This window comes from Talaromyces proteolyticus (genome assembly GCF_021365285.1).
Source record: "Talaromyces proteolyticus strain PMI_201 chromosome Unknown BGW36scaffold_2, whole genome shotgun sequence".
Taxonomy (NCBI): Eukaryota; Fungi; Ascomycota; class Eurotiomycetes; order Eurotiales; family Trichocomaceae; genus Talaromyces; species Talaromyces proteolyticus.
Window position 1 is genome coordinate 637046 of NW_025764278.1, and position 20719 is coordinate 657764.

The window sequence follows — 20719 nt, forward strand, 5'->3', positions numbered from 1 at the left end:
GTGCAGTCATTTTGATTTGTATGGGTGGCTAATGCAGCAATTGGAGTTTGTACCTGTATATGTAAGCATTCAGTGGTCTTGTGTAAACTAATATTGAGACTAGCTTGAGAGGTTTTTGATAGTGACCCTGTTCCTTCAACCCTTGAGACATAGAATGACTGTTCATGTTATAAGTGCTTTGTAAAATGGAAAACTTCGTCATGTACAGATGACTTCATGATGTTGTTCGTATGTCTATATTTTGCTAAAGCTGCTACTTATATAGTATTATTATCACATGTTTTACTCAAACCCTGGTGTCTATGGTTGAGATCGGGTAGAAAATTCCTTCAAATACTTTTCTAAAGAAATACCAGGCATCGATATAATAGTAAATAAAGATTGCTAGTCAATGTCTTCAAAATGTTGCCATAGATAGATAAATGTGGACCGAGTTGAATGATAGCTAGAAAAATAAAGCAAAATCGAAGAATGTTTTACTTAAAAGGTGTCCAAGGAATAGGTAGAAGATTTAATCCACGGGATATATCAATTTGAAAAGGCGCCAATTTGAGCATTCATTATAAGCTAAGGAATGGTGTGTTGGCGGAATAATATATACGCAGATAGATCTTCCACTGAAAATAGCTGGTAGATAGTGTTATGCAAACAATAATATTAGAAATATAATGATAATGTGGTCCTATTTTATATTCAGAACGCGATGCGCGAACGTCCTTTTTCCTGTGTGAATAGCTGAAGGTTGAAACCAAGTTTTGACACAATGAACGAAAGGAAAAATACCAGCGCTTTTCGTTTTCTTACATCTCCACAATTGGTCCTTCATATACGTGTCTAGCACGGACAAAGTAATATACCAGGCTCAAAGCCATCGTCCCAACCGTGCCAACTGCACTATAGTTCATTGTAGACGTCGTAACCTGGGCCGTTGGAGGCCAAAAGCTGAAAAACACGGTTATAAGCATATAAATAATGGCAAAAACATTGACTGCAATTCCGAAGATTCCTTTGAGGTGGAACGGTCCCCAAACAAGCTTTGCGCCAGCTGTGTTGACAATCTGCTCGTCGTCAGCGGCAGATGGCCCCCCAGGATTAGAAGTGTCGGTAGGGTCTATGATTCCACCGGTGCAGCGACGGTAAAGTAATAGGATGCAGCAAACCATATACGACAGGTATAAGCCTGAAGTAGACATAGACGTCAAGTCATTGAAGGCGACAGGTGACCCAAGCGGGATTAGCCCTAAAAGGGTCGATACCGTAGCCGTAAACAAAACAGCGTTGACAGGCACACCGGCGCGCGGGGACACCTGACTCCAGAGACGCCATCCGGGGATACCCCGATCGCGTGCAAAGGCCCAGAACATACGAGAGGCAGTGGCAAGCATACCGGTTGTGGCACAAATAGCCATAACACTGACAACAGAAGCCATTGTGGTGGCGCCGGCTACCGAGTTGGTTCCTTGCAAGAATATTGCCATAAATGGGTAGCCAGTGGGTGATTCGATGGCTTCCTGGAGATTTCCAATGCAAAAGAGGGAAGCAATAAGCATCGCAAAGCCGAGAACACCGTTGACGACAACGCTAAACATAATCGAGATTGGGACGACTTTAGGTGCATTTTGAGTTTCTTCAGCCATCTAGTTCCGATATAAAGTAAGCCTTTTTTCTTTAACCCTAGTTGCAGTCGTTGCAACGGAATGACGAAGGGGAGAAATCTTACATGCACGGCAGCATCACCACCAGCAAAGGCAAATACGACACCTATAAGTCCGACAAAGAAGGAAACGCCCTGGGTTTCCCACCCGCCATCGTTTTCCCAAGCTGCAAACACCTCTTCGGCACTAACGTGCTCGGACATGTACACCAATGGAATAAGCACAGCAAAAAACCCAATTATATGCAATACCAGAATAAGGCCCTCGAATTTAGGAAGGAGAGTAGCACCACCAACGGTGTTAATGAACAATCCGAAAGCTACTACAGCCCAATATAAAAGTGTAGAATGCCAAGGGTGAGCGACATAGGTCGGGTTTGCCAGCGCGATGAGACCTTGGATAATAGTCCCGCTGAGATAACAAGCGGTCGCAAATGTAGCCTGCCAGCCGACGACAGTGAGCCATCCTGTTCAAGTCAGTTCCAATCCTAGTGGCTAATGTTAAATCGACTTCTATCAGTATCGTACCGGTTACATAGCTTGAAAACTTCATTGCATTAGGAGCCGCCAGCATGGAACACCAGTGGTATTGGCCACCAGATGTCGGAGCCCTGCATTGTCAGTCTGCGTATAATTCATATGGCATGCCAAATAACCTACATCGAAACCATTTCAGACAGCATCGCAAAGGTTGCTGCTATTCCTGCCCAAACAAAAAGGTATCCGTAGACGGCACCAGCCGGACCCCCACTTTCAATTATTAGAATCCGAATGAAAAGAACACTACGCAACCGCAAGAGAGGTAGCATACTTTTGAAGAGGTTGAAGAAATGTTCTGAACGTTTATTAGCTTGATGATAGATGTGATTGCGTTGAGGTTTTACTGACGTGAAAAGGCCCTCCCACGTAATCAAGATCGTAGTACTGAAACCTAGAACTGCCAAAAAGCCAAAGTTGCGCTGACCAGCATTAGTATTTTTATCAAATACTAGAATCCAGGGTTCTTCTTTCTTCATATCGACTTACCTTCAAAACACTGCGCTTACCCAAGCGAGCCAGATTTGCCTCATCGCGTTGTTTGCTGGAGACGGAACCTTCCACCTCTCTTGAACCGAGATTGTTGCCCATCTTGTGAACCTCACTTTGCTCCATTGCGTCGTATCTAGGCGCACTATGAACAAATGAAGCACAGAGAAAAAGGAAGACTCATAGAAGAAGATAAACAAGGGGCGGTGGTTACACAAAATGGGACCGTGGGAAACTTTTGATAAAATACCGACAAGCCTAGAGCTAGAAATCCACAACTTTTCTATGAAGGGCACTGGACAGCTTGCCAAGGTGGCTGGAACGTGGTGTCCGCAATCGGAAAATAATAATCAATGGCCGGTTTTCCTCTCTCACTTGCATAATGCCCCTGGGTTTTCCTCAGAAAGGAAGGTTCCAAAACCAACAGCAGACAATTTCCTTCACACCCTTGGCGTTTAGTCTGTTGCTAAGTCGGTGGAGTGCGCCGATGGAGACATGGTAGAATGTGTAACGTAGAATCAATGGCGTAGCCTAAAGCCAATAGTTTCGTAATCGTTATAGAAAGTTAGCAAAAAGAAGGGGAGAACACCCCGCACTAGAACACTTGGAGGAATCGTTTGGCTTCTCGGCGACACGTTGCGTGTGAAAAATTGTGATTTTGTATGGAGGTGGTATTAATCAAACTTGGCTAGCGACGTGCAAGGATGTTCGTGAGACATGCATCATTGGTGGTAAGACGCCATCGAATGCGACGTATCGGGACCAAGCGATAGATCCCTGCTCATTTAACTCCTCGGGAGACGTGTAGCTTTCTGGCTTACAGGAATAGCGCGAACTACGGTAGCCACGAAGAAATTCCCGATGCGTGGAATAATATCTCGGAGTAGTCTTTTGCTCAATCCGGTTTGCCAGAACACACGTAAACGAGATTAGCCAGTTCGCCGGATGCTTGATCGGAAAGTACGATACCACTATAATTTCCCACGTGACGCTTTTCGCTGTGGCACTGTGGTCATCAATCATGCATGATGGTTAGGGGTTCTGGATTGACCCGTCGAGCCGACCTGGCCCGACCTGGCCCGACTAACGACCCAAGGTAAATAGAATTCCCCAGCCAATCGAAGTACCAGACGATGTTTTAATCCTTGCTAGTACTATAAAAAAATGGTTGGAGCTAGTTTAGCCCCTCTGGACGAAACCCTTAAAGTTTAGTGGCTTTCGGACAACTCCCCTAGTACGTACTCTAGGGTCTGTTAAAGCCAACAGAAAGTCAAAAACACTATTACCGCAATTGGCCGGAAATAGAATCGAAACTTTAGTCTGTCGGTAATACTTATCGTGAAATTTAGGGCAATACATCAGGTCCTAGGTGGTCCTGTATCTGTAATCTGGAATTAGCACGAATCCCAGATTCCTCAGCAAGTCGATTAGCTAGAAGAATCGGACAAATTTGTGCACTCAAATGTAGCGTGATCATAAGCGAGTTGTTCATGATTAATCTAAAGTCAAAATAAATCTACCGTATCACGTTTCTTTCGCCATCCACTGGAATAGTACCATAACTTCAGTCACACCAACCATATTTCTAAGAAATGAATATCTACAATATTTCTTCACCATCAGAGGAGCGACGGCGCTCTTCGGTCACGGCGAATGTTCTAACTTCGCGAATTATGCGTGACTGACTTGTAGCACTCGATGCGTCCCAATCTGGTGAGGGCTTGGATGCCAAAACGTAGGATTCGGTAGCCCCTGGCTTATCCGTGGGATTGGCACCCCGTCCGGTGAGACTACGCAAGTTGATTGAGCGTTGTTTGGATGCTATTTGGGAGCCGTAATTTGCTTGTCGATTGTTCTGAGAATTGTATTCGTAAGACCGTTGCGATTTGTAGTGGTAACTGCCAGTGAACGCATCTAGACGCATACCACTCGATCGGAGGCTGTCTAGAAATGGTTTGAATTGCGCAGAGCATGCAGTGATGATGCTTGAGCACAGAATGATCTGGTTCGTGACCGAGACGGACCAGTTTGCATAGGTTATGTCTTCATCGTGGAAAGTGTTGTTTAATACCACAATGTGGGCGATGGTGGCAGCGACAACGCTAATAAAGAAATAAATTGTTAATAAAACCCAGTCAAATGATCGTTAATGTACTTACGCCACTCGAAGACCAAAAACAAATCCGATCTTCAATTTTCGCTCAATGCTTGTCTGAATCCGGGCAATTATTACTATAGTTTGTGACAGGATGGCTACTTCGGTGACGATATTGGATATGCCAAAAAAATTCTGCCACGATTGCTGAACTTCTATTAGTAACTGATATTTTTTCTTCGATTTTAATCTACGGAAAACTTACCCGATCGTAACATTTCCCTGTCAAATAATCCCATGTTGGCAGGGGTTGGCATTGGAAGGCGACTGTGATCACAGATACAAGACCCCAGACAGACAGAAAGACGATGAAAGCCAATGCCACCTTGCGATCAATCGGAACCGCTGTGATGCCTCTGACAAACATGACATACGATATTTTCGAGCACGCAAGACTAACAATGCTGAGGATCTCGGCGGCGTACTGACTTTTCATGATGTCTGTTTTTTGCTCGTCGCTCAAAGTTATAATGTGTTCACCATAGCCGTTTGCGGTGGCCATAGATGTTGCTATCGCTTGGCCAATATCGAATATCTGGAAAGCATTTCCAAATCAGTAAATTCGAACCAACAAGGCGCAAAGAAAAAGGGCAGAAACGAGAGGATACTCACAATGGAAAGAATAATCACATAATCGTCTCTCGTAAATTTACGATATATCCAAGCCTTTGTCCCCAGCCTCGTCAAAATCCCAAGTATTGCGACAACCAGAAAGAACCAGCATATTACATTTATTGCAGGCGTCCATGTGTCGCCTGTGAATCGAGACATTTTCAATTAAATGCCAGCATTAATCCTCACCAGGGAAGGAAGATTCTTTCGTGTGCTTTTCTACAATAAGCTGCGACTCTGACATCGAAGAATACCTAGCATCGACAAAGACTACGTTGATACATCGGCCTTACCGGCTTAGGGTACCGTCGTAACTTTCCTTCATCGACCAGGATTCGACCCATACTTGTGCATAAACTAGCTTGCTTGGTCAGCCTATGGTTGGATCCAAGCGTGGGGGTCTGGCTGGCTGAGTTGCCATTCACATTACCAAGTTTACAAATTTACATTGGAAGGGCTAGTTACCATCGAACTTTGCAATTAGTAAACGCATGAAAATAGTTGATGAACATTATAATGATGCAACCATGATGATGGGTCAAGAAAGGGCTTTGGGTAAGTCCCGATTGGTTCATCTGTGTCATTTGCTTCCTTCCATTTATTATGATCTCCTGTCCTTGAACTTTCATTAGTAACATTAATGCAGGGACCTCTACATATCCATGTTTACGAAAATTTCCTATGTTGTTCTCAATGCTTTAGTCATTATCTGAGGGAGGGAGGGGGATAAAAAGTCATGAGGCAAACAGGTAGAAATAATAGAGAATTCTGTACGGACAGACACAAAAAGTCTTTTAGGCACCTAAACTTTATAGTAATTTGTGGCGGCGCCAATAACAAAGCCAACTATAACTGATAATTGATACGTAGTATTTATTGGCTAGGTATATAATTTATAATGATAAAAAAGTATTATAATACAAATTATAATTATAATGATAATTACTAGACGGCTTGACGTGTTCTACATGCTAAAGACATTTTGTGCCCATCTTGGTAGAGAATTCCACCTAGAAAAACGTGGCTGAAGAAAGTGGCTGTTTGAGGCATTTTTCCTTGACCTTTTACATGTGAGTGTCCCTTGAGATAACGAGGGATTGTTTTCTTGTTTTGAAATCGAACTTCTCATTAGCTTCTACCTCTTCTTGGCACTAATACCTTTTTTGGCATTAATACGTTTACTATTGGCACTAATACGTAGTGAGACTTCATGTTATTATTTGCTTTTTCTCCTCGCGGAACTTTTTGATTTCCCGGTGCAGTCCACCGTAAGCAGCGACTAGTGAATGCGATTTGTCTTAGGAGCATTGACCGATCAGCGACAAGTTCGGCATTTTAATGATTACTGTAATAATTCCTAAAAATGACATCTGGAAGCCAAGCTGGAATAGCACACGTGTATTTCTATTGATATGTTTGGAATTATTACTTTTCAAAAGGCTCAACGCAGCGTGGTTGGAGTCTGTGGGCTTCTAGTCGCAATTATCACTAATTCTTAGCACCGCCGGAAGCAAAAGCCTAGCAGCGAATTGAATCTAGAATCCCGGGCCACATATTTTTAGTCAATTTGGATAAACGAGTATCATACGATGATCGCGCTGATAGCTTACCAAACTAGGGCATTCCACACCGTCTTACCAGATTTGGAAATGATCTTGGTGGTACCGTAAGTTCTTGGCTTTCGGTTTAAAAAGTTTCACGAGAACCTTTGGAGGGTTTTCGTGTTATCTTCTAGAATCAAACTGGTAAAGTCCGCGCCAGGGTCTTATCAATCAACAAATCGCCACTAAGAAAGGTTCCTTAGTCCGTCACTAGTGTCACTACTGGCCAGGGTCTGCATGTCGTTGATTGGCAAGTTTTGAAAGAGTGGGTAAAGTACAAACTCTGGACCTTACCCACAACCATGTTTGATGTTGTACTTGGGAATTTCACGCGTCAAAATTGCGGCGCAGACAGAGAAAAGGGATGAGAGATTAGGAGTTTTTTCATCAACGCCGTAGTTTCTCCTTCCTGCCGAATGCCGACGTTTTACCAAGGTATTGTATAGTGTATTAATATACGATCTAACCAATGGATGCAAAGATCCCCGAATTCGCCTTCTACCTTCTTCTTCCTTTTGTTATGAAACCCACATAATTAGTGCATACGCAACTTAGAATAGTGGGTAAGTGAGCATAAAAGCTTGCCATTAATGCACAGCATGCTGTGGGCTCATATCACACTCCCGAGTTTAAAGAAGAAGCAAAGAGATGATAGGAAAAGAAAATCGTTTCTTACTTAGTCCATAGTGTGAGTCCATAGTGTGATTGTCTTCCCAACTGAAAACTTGCCTCCAGCTGGCCGCCACATTACAGTACACTCAACCGGCAACATGATGCTCTTGTAATGCTCCCACTCGGCTTTTTGATCCGCGTCATAGTTTGCCGGCATTTCCACCTGAACATTATTGCGTCCGTAGGTTAAAAACCCAACTTTTTGGTAAAGCGGTAATCCGTAGACAGAAGCATCTAACCAGGACTCAAGTCCCAGCCTGTCCGCCTTTGCGAGTCCCCAGTCCAGAATTGCTCTGCCAACACCTTTGCGCTGGTGTTCCGGGAGGGTGAAAATGATATTTAGGACTTGGAAATCGATGGGGTTAGTGCGAAAACGAATAAAAAACAAGTGGACAACGAAAAGAAAGACGGAAAATGAGAAGTATGTAGCGAATATTATAACCTACATGAATGTGGTCTTTGGCCCATCGTGGTCCTCGGCTTCTCAAACGCATGCATCGCTAACGTAGCAAATTCCCTACCGACCCCCTTTGGATACCAAAAGGCCTCCTCATTTGTAGGGTCATGGTCATCACTGTCCCCTGGCTTTGGAAGAAAGGGGTTACGTTCGTAAAAGTACCATTTTGCGCCGGCGATGATTTTGTTCGTCTTGTTGTCAACAACCTTGAGCCAAATGAGCTCTGGGTAAGTCTCTCTGTATTCTTCGCGTTGTCTGTTGCTGGCTTCAAGCAAACTAGCTTCACGGTCATTGTTTAAAATAGGGAAAAAGATGCGTAAAAGGCCTTGGTAGGGATCTTCGAAGCATCGCCATAAATGGGTCATCAGTTCATAGAGGTCCTCATCTTTGGCGATTTCAATTCTGTATGACATTTTGCCTGGTTTTGTTTCCCTTTGATCCATGAATAACAATGTTTAGGAGCAAGCTCTGGGAGCCCAGTTAAAAATTTGATGCTAATCGAGATTCGACATCATCGCTAGTAGTACTGATTAGTCAAGCTCATATCCATAATTAATTACAAAAGGTCAGGGTTATGCAAGCCATCGCCCATAGCACCGACGCCAAAGTAGGTAAGATAACGTGGCGTCATGTTTTTAAGGCTTTTCTGGTTCGTTACTATTACAAGCACGTCACCCTTTTGCCGTTATTCTCGCTAAATTCGCCCGTGTAGCGAGTTCCAAAAGCCACTGCAATATAATCGTAACAATAGTTTTATTATTAAAAACTGACCCCCACATAGTAGATGAGAAAAAGGATAGTCTTGACTTCTTAATAGTCCTTGACATCCGCTTGACATCCGAACCGTACATCCAGATAGAAAATCATACTTACGTACTACTGCAACACAGCAAGTGTGGAGATCGAAATGTCATCAATGTAACTAAGCTTCATCCCCTTGTTGGTTTTGATGCAGGTGCTACTAAGTGTTGCTAGTCTATGATTGTCCACGCAAATAAGATAGACTAGTAAAACCATATCTGCTGACCTCCCTGGCAACTTGCCCAATGCTCGCAAGTAATATCCGGACGTACGCCCTTAGATTCAGGGATTAGTCGGAATAACCCGGTTCTCGAAACAGGAAATTTTGGAGCGGTAGACTGTTTTTGTTATGAATGAAGTCTTTGCAATCCCGTTGGATTTTTTGCTCTCAACGCCCGTGGCTTAATATGGCTTAAGAATTAATTTTAATCACTTTCTTTTCGTTCTTACCGTATAAGTCAGTTGTTAGTTCTATCTTATAGTGCAAATATTAATAAATTGAAGAAATAAACAAACAAGACGTTGCGCCGGCTATGATATAATCGCAGAAAATATCGATGGATTTGGGAAACGCCTTTAATTAGGGTGGATGGATACAATCGTAGCCCCCTATGTTAGCTCTAGAAAGCGACATCAGGAGAACTTACAAATCGCAATTTTCCCAGTAGCTACTGATACATATTGAAGTCATTGATAGGTACTCAGATGGGCTCCGCATGAAATAACTTTAACCCCAAAATTACTGAATCAGGTCAATCGACTAGCAAGCAAGATATCATGTGTGCTTTTATATCTTGTAGACATAAAATTAAGTGAAATATATTCAGATCAAGTTTTCGTTTGGCCTTTGAACTGTTACTTAGTCGATGATGGTTACACCACAATTTGTAATCAACACAATTTGTAATCAAAAACAAAACGATAGAAAGCGCCGGCAATATCCCCGGTTGCGATTATTTCACTACATTCGATAAGACTACCAGAATCGCACTTACAAGTACTATTCTTCGCTGAATTGTAATTGAAATGTCTCATCCGGAATATTTTAATTACGAAGGGCTGGGGAAAATTAATCAACAAAAATATAAATACAGCCAAGCAGTGCGTGTAGGTGATCGCATTGAATGCGCTGGTCAAGGTAGTCTTCCCACACCAGTAATTGATATAAGAAGAGTATTAATTGTGAGATTTACTTTCAAGGTGGTTGGGACCCACAAACTGGGATTCTTAAAGAGGATGTCGAGGCCCAAATCAACCAAACATTTAAAAATGTCGATTTAGCCTTGAAGACAGCAGGCGGAACGGGATGGAACCAGGTTTTCAGACTGACCTCGTATCATGTTAGCCTGGATTCTGAAGTTATGAAAATTATGGTTGAGAATTTCAAAAAGCATATACCAGATCATGAACCCTTATGGACTTGTGTCGGAGTTGAAAGGTTAGCACGACCTGATATGAAAGTGGAAATCGAGGCTGCGGCGTACGATTCTCGATCGTTGAACTAAGGACTCCGCATTCTTGAGCGACGGGCGAGTTATTTGAAGGATAATAATTGACTGGTTTCACCACTTACTATACGGCAGTCGATAATTGAGGTTCTTGCGGAATAGAAAGTGTATAATCAACAAGCCACTATCATATTATAACGACTCTTCACTACCGCTCAAATAATACTCTAAATGTTCCTGATGCGTTGCCCCAAACACTCTCTTAAAGATAGTCACATGCAGAATGTTGACCTCGAGGTCTATGAGAAAGCCCTAAAATACCTGTCAGTTTCGTATGCGGGGATCACATATTTCGCACTCACGCCGTACATGTGTGGAATTGGTATCCACATTTCTGGCTTCTTTAGCTCCGTCAGTGTCGATAGTTGGGGCATTCTAAAGTCATGCTTATCGATCTGGGGTAGAATATCAGTCTGAAAATTCATTTTTGTTTAGGGCGGTTAGGGCTTTTACGTATGTTCCAGCATGCTCCTTCATAAGCCTATGTAGCTTTGAACTGAGCTTTTTTAACACTGCTTCAGATGTTCTGTGATATATGTGAGGGGTAAGAACATCTATGAGCTCCGATCGACCGTTTTCTTTGGCAATTTCAAGCGCGGTCTTGGAAGAATCGTCGAATGTGCGCAATGATCCTTCACTAGTAGTAAACAAACACTGTGTCATCGAATGTCATAAATCAAGTCAACATACTCCACGCTCCAGAACCAGTCAGTTCTTGAATAACCTGCCTCCATGCTGATCTTTCCTCGAAATCAAGTTCCGATGGAGATTCTCGAACCGCAAGCTTGTGAAGGAGGGTAAAGCCATTGTCTTGCTCTAGTTCTTCTTCCTCGGTATCTGACATGATCAATTACTGTCCGACTATGTAAAAATACTAGTCATTAAGTCGTACTTCGCAACTTAGCTACATTAAACCACTCCACTCGCTTCCAGCTGTAATCCTTCTGAAGGAGCTTAATTATGTCTCTCCAACAGCCTCCCGTGATGGTATTCTGCCAGGCTAATCTGAGATTCGCATAATGCCTTGGATAGGACCGAAAGAAAGAACACCCAAGCCATGTAACTCTTGTAGCTTCTTTAACGTGGTCTAAGCTTGTGTTTGTTTGTGGTAATTTAGACAATGTGGATTCGTTAGGATCAGCCTCTTCGATTCTTTGACGAGCAATACGTGCCAGTTTAACATATTCTTCTGCATCTTTAGCCGAATACCTTTTCGCAAGCTCGGCGCATACTTCATATCGAGAGGCAAGAATCACTTGAAGAAAGAATTGCCGTTGGACTTGCTTGTCTCCGTCGTTTGAGCCATGTTCAGAACCGTGGTCTCGATTGCTATTCAGCATCACAACCTCTAGCCTATGGACATTGCGGCCTTGTTCTTGGATAGTATACATCGAAATAACGTGGAATGCTGGACCGCGGAGTAATATTTCCTTCTCTGCGTATTCGGAAATTTGTGCGACTGGCATTGCGCAAATACTCGTTACCACACTAGACTTGTATTTCTGCGAGTACCGCTGTAGTAGTTGATGATCGAGACCATAAATGTGAATAGTCATTTCGAAAGGCTCTAAATGGGGATGTTTATCAAGATCTTTCTGAGCGAAATGCTCCATTGTCTTTCTATCTGTCGAGCTTGACATGAAGCTAAGGGGAACAGAGAAATGTCGGTTTGATATATCCTCTTCGTCCGCCAGACTTCTGTAGGCCTGTGCTAATTCAGATGTCACAGCTATACCTCGATAGGTGATGCCTTGGTAGTTAGCATATCTAGTGTCCCCAATATTCGAAAGACGTAGATTATACAGTTCGATTGTTAGATGCTCCACAAGTGTCGCCGCGATTAGTAACTCGTCAGAACTTTCAACAGGGTTCCGTAATGCATTATTCATCAAAATGAAGATAAGATTGTAGCCCTCTTCAGAACAATAGAGTTCAATTGCTGCAAGTCGTTCATTGTCTATATCATCGGATTTGCTATGTGGTCTCTGATAGTTAATATCGGCCCAGTCATTGAAACCACTAAGAAGCTTTTCAATGAGTTTGCGAGTTTGAAGACTCTGCGCCTTAGATAAAATGCGATGTCGTATCATATTTTTCAGCTTTGTGTACTCGTCATGATCACCCCATCTATTACGTACGTATTGTATATTCGACCTAATCTCATTCATTCGCGCTGTCTCTCTATCTCCAGAAAATAGTGTCATAGATTCCTGGTCAACAAGTGCACGACCACCGAAACGAGCTGTTGCGGCCATTTTGGGGTTTGATCACAGTATCAAAGCAATTTTAGAGTCATCAAAATGATTTGGTGCTATCTGGCCTATATTAAAAGGCTTTAGGAGGGGTAATCCAACCTACGCTGAGTCCGGATCAGAGTCAACGTTATTTGAACACCACGTCATTGGTGAATTACAGACCAATTGATGTAAGGCCGAGACAATTATGAACATTTTGGGTCAAATTGCGTGCCATGTGTACACATTATTCGTACATATTTAATTATTTAATGTCCATTGTTCACGACTATCTTGTGAGGGAGTAAAGGGCAAATATTGCTCGATAATATTAAATTACACAGATGTGAAGGCGACCGATCCATCGACATTTTCAGTATGTTTGTTATTTACAAAGTATATTGTTACAAGAAATCCAGTTACAAGTACCACTCTGTTACTAATTGTATATAACGTTTATTTCCCGACAACTTAGAATTACCTAATATGAGACAATGGAGGATTTTTGAATGCATTAATGGATATAATTCTCACACTAGGAATTGCGACATATATAGTGTCATATAGTGAATACAATAGCATTTTCAATACTGACCACCCCACTTTCCGATATGCGATATTGCTGAGGTTGTCCAGACTTATGCGTTCCTAAACTCTTGACAACTAACTCACGTTGATCAAGAATACAGAAATAGCCCTAGTAGCAGTTAGAACTACATGTAGTTACGATTCAATGAAGAAAAATAGATTACCTGCAGACTATTGCTGGCTAGTTTCACTGGAAACCACATTTGCGGAGTATTTAGTTCGATTAGGACTATCAACTTGGGTAGACGCAGTGTCTTGGCCAGAATGAGATTACCCAGATCAGCGCGGATTAAGCCATGAAAATTCTCTTCCAATATTTGTAAAATTTCCGATGGAATGTTGTGCCGTATGACTGGAGACAGAACTTCAAAAAGATGCGATAAGCCGAGAGAGCGTGCCATCTCGAGCGGAGTCATATTTTTGAAAGGGAATTCCCCGTCATCAGTCCAGAATGTTCGGATAGCCTCTATTGTATATATATTAGTAAAATAAATAGAATAAGGTCTCTTATTATAAAAATTTACTCCAAGCTCCAAGAGATATCATCTTTTCAACTACATCAATGGAAGCATTCATATATACTGCCTGATGAAGTGGAGTCCATCCAGACACCTTGTCGGCTTCTATTTGCGGCTCTTTGATAATCAAGTCAGTTGAAGTCAATCCATAGACTTTGGGAATATCCTTACTTAATCGAATACAATTGATCCAGGACTCAGAGAATTCCGCGTGTGCATCATGGATTATCTGAAAGAGTGAATCCCAATCACCCCAATATGCGGCATTGGAAAGCTTGGTCCGTCTATCAAGATATTCATTTTCAATGTCTAGTTGTAAAGTTTCCCCGAGCCAGTAAGTAAAGTGTTGTTCTTGGAAATCTAAATCACCTGTGGGCGATTGGGAAGGACCTTGAACCGACAAATTCTCGAAAGGAGTGGTAATTTCCATTTGACAAATCACTCTCTCGCTGAGTTCCTTCACTTCGTCGTAGGTCCTCAGAGATGTGACCCTAACTCATGTTGTCAGTGATCAGGATTTATCAAGGGGATTCCAAAACAAACGCTGCGATTGATTGAAGTAAAGAATTAATTTCGTATTCATGGGTCGCCATCCTGCTCACCAGCCCATCTGCTTGTTTTTTGTGGGTTATCCACCACACTCCACCACGAAAGTCGCCTGTTACTCTCGAAACTTCGTTTACAAAGATTGTGATCTCTCGTAGGGTCTGTCTATATATGCTGTCATTGAATTGAAACAGAGAACCAGGAGAAGAACCATGTCTTGCTTGGCCTGCCAGCGAGCGTGCTAATTGCAAGAGGCCCCGAAATCGCTCTGCCTGACGTAGCAACTCCATCAGTGCTTCCTTGGCAGATCTGGCCGTTTCCACGGTATCTTTGATTACTTTGATTATTTTGGCACATTGTTTAATCAATTCAATTGCAGCAAATGAGATAGAAATAGGGTCAGCCATTCTGGTGATTTTAGGAAATATGAGTTGGATGAAAGTTGAGAAACCGATGTTAATCTTGCGGTGACAATTGATAGCTCTTCCCTTTTATTTTGTTTTGTCTTTGGGGCGACTTCGATTACTTTACTCGATAACTGTCGAATGTTATTTTGTGATTTCCATACAAGGTGGTGGGTTCTCATGACGAGAACCTAATCATTAAAAAGAGTAATGTTTGTTTATTAGCTTCGATACCCACGGATTTAAAATCTCTAAATACCGAAGAACTTGGGAGGAGTCTGGGGGAAGGATTCCTGTCCAGTTAAGGGTGATGCTGAACGTGTAAAACGCCATTTCATAAGATCGGAGTCAACCTACGTCAGATATCGAGAGCCGACTCAAACGACCAATTGAAATATGTTCATGGCCGCCTAGATTAACCCATTCCCCCTGAGTGACACATAACCTCTTTATTATTTGCTTGAGCTTGGCGCCACGAGGGTAGGTCGAGCTCTTCTCTTGGTGTATTGTGTTAGTGCTTTTGTAACATCGAGGAGGATTTTCCCCTTCAACTGTTCACAGAGTCGTTCCAATACTAAATTAACGAGACGCAGATTACTTTACTGCACAAATTAGGCTTAGTTCAGGGTATGGGCAGGGTCGGGCGCAAAAAATGCCCTGCATTTCTTGGCATGGTTGATAAAATATTGCGGCTAATATGTCCCATGTGATACATAGGAATTTTGATTGTTTGAGTAAAATAAAGTGTCGCTATTCTGTGCTGAATATAGTATGAATAATAATTGAACGGGAAAGGTGGAAACGTGGTTGGAAAATCCAAACCTTTCGGTATCTCATTTCACCTGCATGGATAGGATATACTTACAATGTTAATCTGAAGTGGTTTACCATAACATTAAATTTATCAATTTAATTAAAATAAAATGTTGGCTAGCTGTGGTCCTTCCTATCAAATCTATTCGTGCATTTATCGTAAGGCTTCGGATAGCTTTACAAATATGCAATCGAATTTTCCCAACCAGATGTAGAAACATCGGCAAATGAAGCTCTTTGATAAGAAATAGCAAAGAAAACAAGTCTTTACTTTAGCACATTTCCAATCAACTTCATAAATAGAAGAAGGTATGAAATAATTCAATGTTCAAGAGACTAGTTCCCTTGATTTTTATCTGCTAATTGGATTCTATTTCCAGGATCTGTGTTATTGATACATAAAAGAATCGTTACAAAAAGGCCATCCACAACCAAAGAGATCATTTGATGCACATTTTAGAGATTCTTCTCGTTGACAAGTGTATAACGATAGCGAGCAAGTCCATTCTCCATATCAACAATCGCCTGGTTAGCCTCCGTCAATGGTCGCTCCTCGATCCAGGGTTGCACATTCTTTTCAACTGCGAACTGAAGCATTTCCTCAATCTGTGCAGGTGGTCCAATCAGACTTCCCGAAAGTGATTTTCCTTTCATAATGAAATCAAATGCAAGAAGGTCAGGAAGTTTGTCTTCAGGGGCTCCGACTTGAACCAAAATTCCATTAGAATCCAGTAGTCTCATGTAGTCACGCAGAGGCATGTTTGGCGATGATACTGTAGATATAATCAGATCAAAGCTACCCGAATGCTCCTGAGCCCAGTTTTTCTGCTCGCTTGTCGCAATGTAATCATCGGCACCAAGCTTAAGGACGTCTGTACGCTTAGATTCCTTTCTCGAAATACCAACAACACGATCCGCACCGAGGGCTTTTGCCCAAAGAATGCCAAAGTGGCCTAGACCACCAACACCAATGATCGCAACGCGCTTTCCGGGTCCACATCCATTATTCTTGAGTGGAGCATAGGTCGTAATACCACCGCAGAGCATAGGAGCTGCAGCAGCAGAGCTTAATCCATCAGGAATCTTGATGACGAAGTGGCCTGGGGTTCGGTTGTAGTCGGCATAACCGCCGTAGGATTTACCACCGTTCAAGAAGACACTATTGTAGGTATCACAGCGACCCTTGTTAAAGCACAGGTTCTCTCGCCCAGCCGAACAGTCCGGGCATTTCCCAGAGCGATTGAGACAAGAGTCTGATTGAGCGCCAACACCGACACGATCGCCGACCTTGACATGCTTCACTTCAGAACCAACTCGGACAGCGATTCCAACTATTTCATGACCAACAACGCATGGGTATGCGGTAGCACCCTAAAAGCATCAAAAGTCAACTTAATCGTCGTGAAATTTGACGACGGTTTGACTTACCCATCCACTGCGTAGGGTATGCAAATCCGAGCCACAGATTCCGCAGTGCGTCACCTTAATATCGACATCAGTTTCCTCCCAGGCTTTTGGCTCGTAAGTCTGCCATTTCAGGTTGCCAATAGAGCCTTTATCAAGACCCATCCAGCCTTGGAAGGTGTACTCGGTACCGTTAGCTTGAGTCATATCGATTCGTTTTTGATAATGACGGAAGAATAACTTATTTATGAGCCAATATTAAGTTACAGGAAACTAGAGGCTCGGTAGGTTCAAGACTCGGGGGTGGTTAGATATTTATATTCTAAATTCTGGATGCAAGAGCGTGTTGAGAGGCCCATCACCTTCCACGAGTCGATTATAAATCGACGAAATAGTCCCCACATCATGGAGAGTGGTGGTGTTTCCTGGAACTGCATAAGTTCGGAGATAAATACGGCAAGCTGTGGCGCCTATTATTTATAGGAATTGCTTGAAAAATTGAAATGACGTGGCGAGGTGGATTGGTGAACATAGACGGCAGTCTCCACCACCGTAAGGATACCACACCAACTTCTCTACCGAGGTGGATGTGACATTTATTCTTACTACCTTCTAAATAATTCAGGGGTTTCCTCGGCTTTCTTTGGGAATAACAGCTCGACGGCGAGACGGTGAAAGCTCGCACAGACACGGATGACGATGTCAGCTATGCTTAGTTCCTGGCGCAGAGACCCACCTGAATCTATGGAACTTCGATAAAAAGGTTTTCAATTGCCTCTTTTACACTAGATTCCGCAAATTGCTTGTGGCAACGTGCTCCATTCCTCCTTAGGGTTGGTGCTCACTAGCACGTAATGCAATTGCATTAGGGGGAATAGAGTCGTAGATTCAGTCCATCTATACTGAACAACAGAAAGTCCTCAACCAAAATAGCGTGATAGCATACTACTTAGTACTGTACTAAGTGATAATTTTGATGGTCTTTGCATAGCATGTATCTTGATAGTCAGAAATTGAAATCCACTTTTCAAAGGGGATTGGATTGGGAATTAGGAGATTAATTGAACCAGTTTATCTTTAGAGATTAGGATTTAAGACAATTTTTGGGCCTAGACTTTAAAAATGACTTGTCAGAGTGAGGTAGAGTTAATGTGAATTCATTCATGGGAAGCGTGGGAAGATATCAGTTCAAGGTAATATAGAGTAATTTTGTAAACCATCAAAATTGAATAGAGAATATTGAATAATTTTATGATAGACTTAATGTAATAGGCACATACCCACAAGAATCCTCATGCTTTATCTAATCCGCATTGCAGCGATTCATGGCGCTGGGTCCGGAATTAGAGTGTACCCGGGACATCCGACGTCATACCTTTAATTTTTTTTTTTTTTTCCCCCATGATCAGGATAATTTTGAATGAAAATTTTGGGCACGGTCGTGAAACATGGCCCAGATATCAACAATATTTACTTCCAAGATGATATAAACCAAAATAAAAATTTTGGATAAACTATATACATATCAATTGGTATATATTGAACTGGGACCAGAAAGATCAATTGTCAATCCAATTCTAGTACGCGACTATAAATTAGCGGCTCCTCTCCACGTCGCCTCCTCCATCTATTAGTCGACGCTAAAAGTTCTGCACAACCTTTAAGCGACCATCCCCACTTTCTAATAAAAAATTCGGTGATCTCCCAGTTCATTGGATCCCATGGTTGTCCCCAAACTAAGAGGCTCGTCGCCGTGCTCCTCGAATCCCAGAAAGCATTTAAATCATGGCACAATTTTTCATCGTCAAACGTATCACCGGCTATGATTAGATTGTCACGCATACGTGGAAATGGGAAAAAGTCTAGCCACGGATGATGCGGAATTTTTCGCTGGATAGAAGTCGGACGCAAGCTTGCCGGGATGTTATCTTCGGAGAAGCCGGGTACTGCAAGGTTGAAGATCGATATCGAGTCGTCATCGCACATCCAGCTTGGAGTCATTCCAATAGCAATAATATTATCTTGTATCGCTCGATGGACATTTAGGCGGCTCAAATTGATTAAATGTTCCAATTGAGGCGACCCTTGCAAGTAACTTTTGTAGACTGTAGCTTCAAAACGGCGTTGCGCTATACGATATGCTGGTGGGGTATGGCAATAAGTAGCCGTCTGTCCATCATCGGTCTCTTCTTGAACCGCCTCCTTTTTTATGTTCGGCAGTGATGGAGATAGAGAATCTATGGCTGATTTTAATGAGACAGAGCTGTCCCGCTGTTTTGGCGCTTTACGAACGCCATTAGTCTTCCTCGCACCTGAGTATGGTCAACGACGAATATTCCATTTTCGGTATGGCATATTAGTAAACTGTTAGAATTACTTACGATAGGCCCTTTGGTTCAACCGATTTTGGAGCTTCCTCCGAGATTCTCGATTTGTGACGCCGGTCCAGTCATCCTGGGGCATCCGAATGCCGTCTTGTTGGCGCATTCGCACCAGCGGGATGGAAGAGACGCCAGCAGACGCTGACAGCACTAAGTCAGCGTCGGGATCGGCCATTGCCATGTTTAAGACAGTCTGCATGAGTTAGAATTGAGAGATGTGAAATGGACTGGGGCTCGATCGTTGAAATAGTTCTGCAACTTGCTGACAATCGAGCCGATCCGGTAAAGGTGGTCCCACATAGACTCTTTCTACGGACACAAGCATGGTCATTGGTCACTACTCAGAATTAGTGGCACGCTAATGTAAGTTGCTGATGTGCCAAGACTGATTTAATGCTTAACTCCGATATGTCTTCCCAGAAACAGTTTAGTCTCCCCTAGTTCCTTCTCGTTGGTAAACCTAATTTTTGTTTGTAATCAAGTTCGCGGTTATGAGCTTTGACAGACACTATGGTAAACCTAATTGCCCAATGATATTATGATATAACGCCTACGCATTGGATCATGGCCTCTCTTGGAATTCCAAGAATGTGCACACTTTTATCTGTAAGCTAAAAGTTTCGTAGAAATAGCTAGCGCTATTGCCATTTGTTAGCGACATATCGGGCTCCCAGTACAGAAATTTCTTCTCCTGCGTTGTAATCTTATAGACTGTCTAAAATTGTCAATGAGTGGACAATGTTTGCTATAGAAAATAGTAAACAAACAGTATGAAGTTGTGACACCTAAGAAAAATGGAAACAAGGATATGGCACCAAACTCCATCACTACTAATAATGGAACAAGGCGATCTAAGTCGATTGTCATATTTCAGTACCATTCTTACCAACAATACATGTAGCCAAGTACATCTGTACCATTCGCTACTGAGGTTTAAAACTAAATATATGTAAAATTTCAATGTTAGAAATCGGTATCCTCTATCTCAAATCAACACTATGTACCTGATATTCCTTTTTCTCCCGCTTGGCGACATAACTTTTGAATACTACTATGCTTACTACTTTTGAACGCACAGATTAACTCATATATTCATACTACCCTCATTAGTATACACTGGAAATAAGCATCCAGATGGCTCTAAATATCCCCGATGATTCACCGTTATTGTGTTGCTGTATATTAACCACAGACGGGTGTAGTATCGTCAATTGCTGATGCGCACGTGAATTTCGTAACCCTGTATCGTTTCTATGATGTCTTGAAGAGCATCGACATTATTCTAGATCCAATATAGCTCATAATAAGCCAAATTGAGTATTTGATTAAAGCTTGTCTAGAATAA

At 42.3% G+C, this 20719-nt stretch overlaps 8 protein-coding genes across 8 annotated transcripts; 1 reads left to right on the forward strand and 7 right to left on the reverse strand.

Annotated features, from left to right (window-relative positions):
• Nucleotides 1-319: 319 nt before the first annotated feature.
• On the reverse strand, nt 320-3248 carry BGW36DRAFT_443360 (putative amino acid permease). Its single transcript, XM_046221609.1, has 7 exons — nt 2681-3248; nt 2543-2613; nt 2466-2489; nt 2315-2404; nt 2183-2265; nt 1721-2121; nt 320-1637 (listed from the first exon to the last, which is right to left on the reverse strand). The coding sequence occupies exons 1-7, from the start codon at nt 2804-2806 to the stop codon at nt 801-803; spliced, it is 1632 nt and encodes a 543-aa protein (XP_046076286.1). The 5' UTR covers nt 2807-3248; the 3' UTR covers nt 320-800.
• An 830-nt stretch (nt 3249-4078) lies between these two features.
• BGW36DRAFT_369075 (uncharacterized protein) lies at nt 4079-5804 on the reverse strand. The gene is made up of 4 exons (XM_046215078.1): nt 5448-5804; nt 5041-5370; nt 4840-4982; nt 4079-4782 (listed from the first exon to the last, which is right to left on the reverse strand). The coding sequence occupies exons 1-4, from the start codon at nt 5604-5606 to the stop codon at nt 4281-4283; spliced, it is 1134 nt and encodes a 377-aa protein (XP_046076287.1). The 5' UTR covers nt 5607-5804; the 3' UTR covers nt 4079-4280.
• A 1920-nt stretch (nt 5805-7724) lies between these two features.
• BGW36DRAFT_288456 (putative GNAT family acetyltransferase) lies at nt 7725-8590 on the reverse strand (the record flags this gene model as incomplete). The annotated part of the gene is made up of 2 exons (XM_046210576.1): nt 7725-8065; nt 8167-8590. 2 exons carry the CDS (start codon nt 8588-8590, stop codon nt 7725-7727), a joined length of 765 nt encoding a protein of 254 aa, XP_046076288.1.
• A 1414-nt stretch (nt 8591-10004) lies between these two features.
• BGW36DRAFT_354699 (L-PSP endoribonuclease family protein) lies at nt 10005-10483 on the forward strand (the record flags this gene model as incomplete). Its single annotated transcript, XM_046213552.1, has 2 exons — nt 10005-10116; nt 10179-10483. 2 exons carry the CDS (start codon nt 10005-10007, stop codon nt 10481-10483), a joined length of 417 nt encoding a protein of 138 aa, XP_046076289.1.
• Nucleotides 10484-10618: 135 nt separating this feature from the next.
• BGW36DRAFT_354700 (uncharacterized protein) lies at nt 10619-12741 on the reverse strand (the record flags this gene model as incomplete). The annotated part of the gene is made up of 5 exons (XM_046213553.1): nt 10619-10738; nt 10789-10899; nt 10940-11118; nt 11177-11323; nt 11379-12741. 5 exons carry the CDS (start codon nt 12739-12741, stop codon nt 10619-10621), a joined length of 1920 nt encoding a protein of 639 aa, XP_046076290.1.
• A 493-nt stretch (nt 12742-13234) lies between these two features.
• On the reverse strand, nt 13235-14779 carry BGW36DRAFT_403710 (uncharacterized protein; the record flags this gene model as incomplete). The annotated part of the gene is made up of 5 exons (XM_046218907.1): nt 13235-13255; nt 13316-13417; nt 13473-13774; nt 13833-14317; nt 14370-14779. The coding sequence occupies 5 exons, from the start codon at nt 14777-14779 to the stop codon at nt 13235-13237; spliced, it is 1320 nt and encodes a 439-aa protein (XP_046076291.1).
• Nucleotides 14780-15889: 1110 nt separating this feature from the next.
• On the reverse strand, nt 15890-17491 carry BGW36DRAFT_84774 (putative quinone oxidoreductase). Its single transcript, XM_046222639.1, has 2 exons — nt 17018-17491; nt 15890-16960 (listed from the first exon to the last, which is right to left on the reverse strand). Exons 1-2 carry the CDS (start codon nt 17198-17200, stop codon nt 16046-16048), a joined length of 1098 nt encoding a protein of 365 aa, XP_046076292.1. The 5' UTR covers nt 17201-17491; the 3' UTR covers nt 15890-16045.
• Nucleotides 17492-18559: 1068 nt separating this feature from the next.
• On the reverse strand, nt 18560-19555 carry BGW36DRAFT_354703 (uncharacterized protein; the record flags this gene model as incomplete). The annotated part of the gene is made up of 2 exons (XM_046213554.1): nt 18560-19305; nt 19375-19555. 2 exons carry the CDS (start codon nt 19553-19555, stop codon nt 18560-18562), a joined length of 927 nt encoding a protein of 308 aa, XP_046076293.1.
• Nucleotides 19556-20719: the final 1164 nt, after the last annotated feature.